Source organism: Talpa occidentalis, unplaced genomic scaffold (genome assembly GCF_014898055.3).
Source record: "Talpa occidentalis isolate TD23 unplaced genomic scaffold, MPIMG_talOcc4v2.1 talOcc4.11, whole genome shotgun sequence".
Taxonomy (NCBI): Eukaryota; Metazoa; Chordata; class Mammalia; order Eulipotyphla; family Talpidae; genus Talpa; species Talpa occidentalis.
The window spans coordinates 13511972-13521748 of NW_023601104.1; the positions used below are offsets into that span (position 1 = coordinate 13511972).

The following is a 9777-nucleotide window of genomic DNA, read 5'->3' on the forward strand; positions in this document are numbered from 1 at the left end:
CTTCATTCTGATTTCCTTTTATCTTGGATAATCTTCACAAAATGGATCTTTTTGTTATCACCAGTACCCTGAAAATTGCCAGGTTTCACTTGTCTACTTTTTCTGGTCTGTCTCCAGGTCCCTTTTTTCCTACTCTCTTTACTTTTGAATTAATCCTCTACCTACTTCACAGGCCGATTCTTTGATGAGAATGAATCCCCTGTTGATCCGCAACATGGCTCTAAACTGGCGGATTATAATGGGGATGATGGTAACGTAGGTGAGTATGAGGCAGACAAGCAGGCCGAGCTGGCTTACAATGAGGAAGAAGATGGTGATGGTGGAGAGGAAGACGTCCAAGGTGAGCGTGGGCCTGGCTTCCATGCTGTGACCGTGAAACCCACCACTTAAATTTTATGGTTGAATTTGTGTAGAATTTTCCCTACTTAGCAGCAAAATCTTAATAGAAAGAGGTTCTGTCCAATTTTTCAATTTTATTTTCAAACCATTTTGTGATAGTGGCATTTTTAGAAATGTAAATAAGTCATTTCTAAATTATTTTAATTGTTAGTTATATGTCTTATTGATGTAGTTACAATTCAAAACTCAGGAACTTCAGAAATTTTAGAATTGAATTGTTTAAAATGCCTCAAGACTTTACATATGGCAAACACTCCCAGAAAAGAATTATTTCCAGTTTCTCATCTGAAATCATTTTATTATTCTTGGTACCAATATGATCAGCCTTTTTGTTATATGGGAAGCCACGAAGGGATTGGTCTCCTCCACAAGAAGATAAGTTTATTTCACTACTGATTCAGCATAGGAAGGCTGTTACTGAAATTTTTTCTGAGAGGCTTAAAATTTATATTTAATAATAATTTGTGAAAATTTGTCTGCTTTATGTTAAATACACAGATTCAACATATATTCCTTGTTAACTGTGTTACTTCTGAGCTTTTAATTTTGTGAAAGTTCAGAATCTACCTGTGTGCATGCAGCCCTGCCTATGCATGCTATCAGAGTATGTTGTTCAATTGCAAAATTTTAGGCCTATTTTCTGCCTGCTTATAGTGTTTAATAGTATTTGTGGAGCTTTCTTCTTTTCTATCAAAACTGATTATGAACTGAATGTGTGGTATATTAGATTTTATAATATGCATGAAATATTTTTCAATATAACCTAATTTTTTCCCTAAACTCTTTAAAAGTAATTAAAATTTATTTAGAATAACTTAAGATTTGTTTTTATAAGATTCACAAAGGTAGTTGTTCTAGAATGCCATATAGTTAGTAGGAAAAGGGAAACTAAAGACTGACTTTCACCCAGGCATTGTTTTGGTAACACATTCTGGTTTGGGAAGAATGATTATTGGACATAGAAATTAAATGCTAGGAGTTCTATAAGGACATATTAATGAGAACTCACAAATACTTTTTGGTTCTATTGAATAAATTATACTAATTATCATCCATTTTTCTTAAGTTTTATCATTTATTCTCATTTTGTGATTTGTTTGGATTATATTTATTTGCACTTATTTGTAATGTTGCTGTAAGGCTTTTTTATGCCTGTACATCATATCACCAATTAGATTGTGAGCTCTTAGAGGGCAGAAATTTTATTTTGCCTTTTAGTTTGTTGGTATTCTTTTCTACCTTCATATTTACCCCATCACCCCATAATACTTAGTACACATAGGCCCTCAGTAAGTGTTGTTAACTGATAATTTTATGCCTTTCTCATTGAGATTTTAGTCTTATAACTGTGAGTAGGAATAATCATTGTTTAACTTCAGGTTTTATAAGCTTGCTTGGCTCAATTAAAATGTTCTAGTTTTCTTTCATAAGGGCTTATATCATCTTATTAGATGATTTTGACATTTTTCACTAGAACAATTAATTTCAACCATAATTGAAAATCATTTCTTATCTTCGTGGATGCCTTAAAGTTGCTGACTTTTATCACAAGATTTCAACTTATTATTTTTATCTATAGTAGATTCATTTATCTTTAATACCATCTCTCTTTCCTATACCCTTCTCCTTTCCCCAAGTTCTTATTGCCAGTTTCTACCATACATCCCCAGTACCCACTTGCTGTCTTGTATTTCCTTACACAAGAAAATAAATCCATTGATTCTAAGAAATATAATGACCTAAGATGATATCCTTAGTGAGGTAGGGAGGAGTTGTTAAATTTGGGTGTTTCCTCACTTTCAGTTGATTCTTACTTAAGCTGGTGTTATCATTTAACATTTTTTAACCCACTTTTTTTTTAAAAGAGGCATGTTTATTTATTTATTTATTTGTTTTTTGTTTATACATGCACTTGGTACAGTCAGAAGCGCGGGAGGGTGAGAGAATTCACCAGAGCCAGAGCGGGGAGCAGAGCAGGCAGAAGGACTGAAGTACACTGCTGAGGGGAGCAGAGGGCGGCAGGAGAGGTTTGCGCGCCATGTGGGACCCTCCTCTGGTGGCCGGGGAGCAGCCGGGGATCGAACCGGCGCCGCAGAGGCCGCGGGCAGCTTCACAACCCAGCGCTCAACCTCTGCGCCACCAGGGAGGCCCTTTATTTAACCCACTTTGAAGCTCTCTGGATTTTAGCAGGATAGGGCAGCTACTAAGGAGACTCCCTTATCATAGGAAATGATATCCTGTATCAGTGGAAAAATGTGAAAACATAAGCTCCAGTAAATGAAGGGGATAAGTTTAGGTGAAGTGACCGAAAGAACAGTGGGACCCAAATGATTTTAAACATATTTTCAGATATTCTTTAGGTATGGTATTAACTGTCCAAAATGCTGGGAGAGTGAATTGTAGCTGTTCCTCATTTTGTCAACAAGCTGCTGCTCCAAAAGTTTATTATTGTTAGAATATTTGGTATTTAAAAGATTTCTTTATAGCTTCAATGTAGATATAATGGTTGAGTTCCTCGGCCAGTTTGCACTTGTCAAAGCAGTCACTGAAATAGAATAGAAAAAAAATTAGCCTGAGAGTTAGGAGAGTTAGGAGGCCAGATGTGTATTGCTTTTCAAGTCCCTTAAACACTGTGAGCACAATTTCTTCATCTAATGTGAGAATGTTAAGCTAGAATAAATGGTTCTTCTCAGTTCTAAAATTCTATGGTCACATTCACAGTGGAATCACTATATATATATAATACAAGTACTACTATGGGAAATTGTTTCAGATTTCTGCCTGCCTGAAACACATCTTTCCCCAAACTCAGGAGAGAAAATAGAAATTTGACTGCTGTCATTGAGACTCTACAGCCAGAGATATCAAAAATTGAAGCATATATTGGGGCCTCCCTGGTGGCGCAGGGGTTAAAGACACAGAGCAATCAAGCTGTCCACAGCCACTGCAGCAGGAGTTCTTTTGATCCCCTCCCCGCCCCAGGGACGTGACCCACATGATGCAGCAGACCTCTCCTGTCTTGCTCGCTGCTCCCCTTAGTAGTGTATTTCAGTAGATCTGCCTGTTCTGCTTCCCACTCTGTCTCTGGTGAATCCTCTCACACACCCTCCTCTGCACTTTGGCCTACACTCCAGTTCTTGTATATATAAATAAATAAATCTTTTTTAAAAATTTGAAGCATATGCTTCAGAAGCACTGTTAGGGTTCTAGCAGTAGAAGCTCTTTGTTCTCCCTGGTGTTGTCCCCTCCCCCTCCCCCACCAAGCTGTCAGGTTCCTAGGATTAGAAACTCCGGCTACAGGACTGAGGTTCTGGCATCAATTAGGGACACATCGCTTTGGTCTCTGAAAATCAGAATTATGAAATAGAGGCTTTGACAACATTTCTGCCAAATGGAGGATTCCAGGTTTATCTTTCTGATGACTGTATGTATAGGTCACTTGGGCAGCACTACCTGTAGATTAGAATTTGTGTTTTCTTTTAGAATTAGTGAAGCCTGTTTTTCCTGTGTACAATACTGGTTTATTTTTATTTTTAATCCCTTGATTCCTGAAGCATCCTAAAAGAAATATTATTTTATTTACATTTGTGTAAAAACCTCTGACTTTTAATTACTCAATACAAAGATAAACTAAAAATTAACACTGCAAACACTACACATATGATGGATATCTTTTAATTCGTTCTTTATTATAATAAGGCAATGTATGTTTACAGATTCCCTTTACTTGTATTTTTAATTCATAGAAGTTCCAAATTTGTTTAACAGAATATGAAATGCATAAATACTACAAAGAATGTCAATGGAAGGGAGCTTAACATAGTGCTTAATCCCCTGGAATCTGGAGCCAGACTGCCTGAAATTGAATTCTAGCTCCACCACTTACTACCTATGTGATGTTGTGAATTACCTGACTTCTATACCTTTATTTGCTCCTCTGTAAAATAGGGATAAATATAGTTACTCAATTCAACAGTTGTTATGTAGATTATATGATTTGAATATTTGGCACTTAGATCAGGGTCTGTCACATAGTAAGCAAGCACTGTGTAATTGTTTAATAATAATAAGTAAATGCAAATCTAGAATTTTTTCCTCTGGGTTGCTTGCTTTAGTGGATAATTGCACTTGGTCTATGGATTAATGTCTATGTTTGGTAGGGCTTGCTTTACGGAGTGATCCTTTCTTGACTTGAAGGATTTTAGGAATTATGTAATAAATTATGAATGTCTATATTTTATTTCCTTTAATAATTATTTTATGTTGATGAGCTATTTGTAGACTTTGCTGTTTTGTAAAATATTAGCCCATATAATAATATTTAGTCATTATCTGTTATTCTGTGTCAGATTTGGTTAGGTAATTTCATCATACTTTGTTACAAAAATTGTTGGTAGAAACTTGAATTCTGGTATCAGATACACTGAAAATGGACTCTAGTTAATGTAAATGATAGTTCAATGTAAGAAGAATGCACTATTGCTTTTGTCTTTTATACTTCTGAAAAACAATATGAAGGCACCATATTAAAACTTTGCTAAGTAGCGTAAGTTAACAAAACCAACCAACTCCTCCTTACAAACTCCTCCTTATATTTATAGGACTTTGGAAGTAAAGACTGCCATCAGACACTTTTTTTTTTTGAGGCAGGAAAAGCAGTTGATAGCCCTATTGTACTGAGAAGGTCCAAAGAGGCGTAGGAAATATATTTGGTTTGTTAAGTGTCTGAATCAGGAGTATAATTCAATTTTTCTATTCCTAGATCTTTACTATTACCTTGTTTTCTCTTTATTCTTATTCATTTAAAAATCCCAAAAAGTAGCAGTAGTTTTCCTTCAATAAATTTCCTATTACTTTTCTAGAAATTCTCCTTCATATATGTAAGTAGGTTTTTCCAATGCTTCATGGTAATTGGGTATTCATTTAATTAGTGAAGTCCTGAAAGATGTGTTTATATACAGGGCCTCCCTGGTGGCACAGGTGGTTGAGCACAGCTCTGTGAAGCTGTCCACATCCTCTGCGTTATGGGTTTGATCCCAGCCAGCCACAGAGATACCCACATGGTGCAGCAGACCTCTCCTGTCTCACCTGCTGCTCTCCTCAGCAGTGTATTTCAGTCAGTCTGCCTGTTCTGTTCCCCACGCTGTCTCTGGTGAATCCTCTCACCCTCTCACATATCTGGCCCATACCTCGGTTCTTGTATGCATGGATAAATACATCTTTAAAAAAAAAAAAAAGGCTGTGTTTATATCTGTATAGGAAGTCCCAAAACATGAATCCTAGTGAGTGCTTTCTGGAGAGATGCCAATGATTATTTTCTTTTTAAAAATGAAAGATAGGGGCTCCCCGGTGGCGCAATGGGTTGAGCGCCATGCTGTTAAGCTGTCCACAGCCTCTGCAGCGCAGGTTCAATTCCCGGCCGACCAGGGAGAAACCCACATGGCATGGCAGACCTCTCCTGTCTTGCCCGCTGCTCCCCTCAGCAGTGTCTTAGGTCCATCTGCCTGTTCTGCTCCCCCGTCTCTCTGGTGAATTCTCTCACCCTCCCGTGCCTCTGACCTGTACCCTGGTTCTTGTATAAATAAATAAATCTTTAAAAAAAAAAAGAATGATAATTTTTTAAAGTTACAAAGGAGTCCTCTGATAAGAGATTTATCAGCATATTTTTAAAATACAAGTGATTATGAATATAATTTCAACCTTTACACATGACAGATTTGGCACTGTCATACCTAGTGAACTACACTATTAAAGATATCACTCTGTTAGAATATGATGAAAAATGGTCTGCAATTCTAAATAAGAATTTCTGTAAGTTTAACAAGAAAGTTATCAAAAGGCAAGAAAATGTTGTTTTGCCCTTTTTTATGAATAAATGTAAAGAAGAAATAACATCTTATGGAAAGTTAATATATAGCATATATATCACATAGTACAAATACACATACTTAGTATTTACTGTCAGTTTACCTGCAGATAGTAGTTCTTCTAATTTTGCTGTATAGTTTTTGAAATAAGACTGGTCAAAGTATTAAAAAATATGTTAAAACAAGAAGGAAAAGTTTTTAATGTGAAATGACAGCTGATAGTCAAGGAGCCAGAAAAACCTGCTAATAGCCAAAAAGTCACACTCAAATATGGGGTCGTTTACTATTACCATTCAAAGTGACTCTGAGGTTCTTACTCTCTAACAATATAATGTAATAACTCTTCTTTTGGTAAAGAACAGATTAAGTTTTGGTTCAAATATTCTTTTTAGGAAGTTACTGGTAAGCTCTGCAGAGAAACAAAATTTCTAAAAATGTTATATCTTGGGATTATGGGTAACTTATTTTCTAAATTTTACATGGTGACTATGTAAAATTACATGGTGACTATGTAAAATTTAGAAAATTTATTTTCTAAACTTATTTAGAAATTCAGAAGATGGATTAATTTTACAATTAAAAAATTGATTTTAAAGGCATGAAAATGTATCTATAAGTTTCTACCAAAGTTTTAATTTGAAAGACTAATCTTCATCTATATATTAACATTATATTCATATAAAAGGATCAAACTCCTCAATGTTTGTGGCTTCCTGAAGTTTTACTCTCTAGCTCTTCTTCCATTCTTCTTCTTTTCTTCCTTCCTGTCATCAAAAGTTATTAAAATTAAGCAATCTTCCAAAATAGTTACACTTTTCCCTCTATAGAGAAGCAACTAACAAATAGAACTCTATTTGTAGAAGGCATAAAATAGCAAACAGAAAACTACCTTAAGACTGAGAATGAGGCAAGTGATTTAAAAAACAATATTCTTGATACATAATTATTTCCTTTACAGATGATGAAGAACGAGAACTTCAAATGGATCCTGCAGACTATGGAAAGCAACGTTTCAATGATGTCCTTTGAACCCTACAGGAAAACTTCGTAAAACCTAAAGTGCTGTAAAATGGAATCATTTCTACTATATTGTTTTTGACTTTTGTTGTAAAGATCAGTTGTATCAGTTGTAAAGATACATTGACATAGATTTAAGGAAAAATTTTAATGAAGAAATGTACCCATGTACATATGTGAACTTTTTCATATTGTATTATCAAAGAAGAGACTTTTTGGTTATTATACAGTTGAGCCAAAAACAAAGTAAGCAAAACTGTAACCTTTGCATTTAAAGCAAATTAATGTATATTTTACATTTTATTGAGGCTAATTCTTTCCACAAATAGACAAATAGGAAAAAATGGTTGTACAGTTTATATGTTGTGCATAGCATAACCACAGTGAGAACAGTTCCTCCACTGAGAAAAATTTTCACATACTAACATATTCTTGTTAGCTCAACAGGTGTTCTGTACAATTTGTCCCTCTTCTCATGATCTTCAAGGAGTTATACTGAGAATAGTTAAATAAGAGGGGAACCTGGAAGCAAACACTGGGCATCATATGTGCAAAATCACTTCCCTACTTTTGTTTTACATGAGTACTGATGTGTTTTGGCAGATAGGGTTTCAGCTGAGGCCTAATGGAACATGAGATAACCTGCAAAGACATAACAATATATATGACTTATTTTAGTCCATGAAATTGTGAAATGCATGATTGACAATATATTTTCAGGTTTCCCCCCCACATAATACCAGTATTGTGTAACTAGAACTGGCTAAAATTTTTATATTTTCAGAGTTCAAGTTGATGAGGGTATTCATTATTTAAATGTCAGATTCTGAAAGAGGCTAGCTAAATCAACTTTGAAATGAATCTATAATTGGTAAATCTAGTCAGTAAAACTAGCCTCTCTGGTAGTTTTTGTGTTCTTATTTGACTAGACTGTTTCAGAAGTACTAAGTAAGAAGTTTTAACAGATTTTTATTAATGCACAGATGAATAGAGTACTGTGATGAGGTCTATAGCATTTTATTAAAATAGCTTAAAAGTTTGTAATAAAGATGAAGAATCTTTGTAATTACTTAATGTTAGTTAAGAACCCATAAACCTCTTATTTGCTAGACTTACAAAATTATTTGAAACACATTTGTCTTGACACTATTCAGTAGAATATATAAGCTAGCTAATTCTTGTGTTCTGATTTAAAACATTTAAGTCCCTTCCCTGACCCCCCAATAAAAGGCTTTGATCACAAGGAGAAATTTTTAAGTTATTAGCTGTGTATAAACGTGATTTTTTTTTCTTTCTATACACAGGTTCTAGTAAAAATTCAAACTTATAGAGGTAAAGCAAAACAGATTGTTCATTTATTGAAGGTGAAAAATTATTAGACTTTAGTTTGAAAAGATGTAGTGATTTGGTGAAATTGTTTTTCCCACTGTATCGAAGTAAGCAACTCATGCCTTTGCTAATGGTAGAGTCAGGCCTACAATGAGTAGTTATGGTATTTCACAAAATTTTTAAACATGGAGTTAAAGAGAATTGATGTACATCTTTTAGGCATTAGGATGAGAAGGTGAATCTAAAAATTACTCCTAATAATACTTTATATTTAATACTGTAAAATCTTTACAAATGAAAATCATAAAATTTTCTGCCTTAGTTCCTTTGTCATAAAAATCACATGTCTCTATGGAAGCTATTACTTTTTTTTTTTTTTTTGGAAGCTATTACTTACACAGCAAAATTTGAATTAGCAGTCTAGACATTTTATAAATTGAGAAATCTTGGACCAATTGATAATATTTCTGACTGTATTAACACTTTAGCACTATAAAATATGTGACTCTTAAAATTCTGACATTCTGCAGTCTTTATTAGACATGCTGGTTTTATAATGTTTTACTTCTGCCTTAAGATTTAGGTTTTTTTAATGTATTTTTGCCCTGAATTAAGTGTTAATTTGATGGAAACTCTGCTTTTAAAATCATCACTTACTGGGTTCTAATAAATTAAAAATTAAACTTGTTTCAACTTTTCTGCTGAATCTGGTGTGTGTGTATATATATATATAAATGTTTATATACGCACGCACACACATACACACACACACACACTCACCCTCATGTGATGCAAATAGTTACATTTCAATGCCAAAATCTGAGTAAATCTAGAATTCATTTTAAGTTAAACTAAAATGGCAGGAATGTTTACACTAGGGCTAGTTTATTTAACAAACATTGGTTGCTTCCTACGTACCCAGCATTGCTCTAAGTAGTAAGAATACTGTAGTTGATAATAGACCAGGTTTCTGTTCTCGTGGCGCTTACATTCAAGTGGGAGCAGTCAGACAATATACAAGTAAACACATGAACCAACTAATTTTAAATAGTGATAAGCTATTAAAAATAAAAGTTCCAAGATTCTAATCTCTAAGGTGCTTGAAAAAAATCTTAAGATTATGTGCCTTTTTGTCTTCTCAATAGATTAATTCTATAATACTAAA

General features: G+C 34.2%; 1 protein-coding gene across 3 annotated transcripts in view; it reads left to right on the forward strand.

The window, feature by feature from the left end:
• The window catches only part of GOLM2 (golgi membrane protein 2), a 92447-nt gene extending 83136 nt beyond the window's left edge, over positions 1–9311 (forward strand). For 2 of the 3 annotated variants that reach the window (XM_037502385.2, XM_037502383.2), the window contains 2 exons: positions 173–340; positions 7225–9311. In XM_037502385.2, the coding sequence (XP_037358282.1) occupies positions 173–340; positions 7225–7295 (239 nt within the window). In that variant the 3' untranslated portion in view covers positions 7296–9311. The remainder of the gene's footprint in view (positions 1–172; positions 341–7224) is intronic. The other variant, XM_037502386.2, reaches the window with a different exon arrangement.
• The last annotated feature ends 466 nt before the right edge of the window (positions 9312–9777 follow it).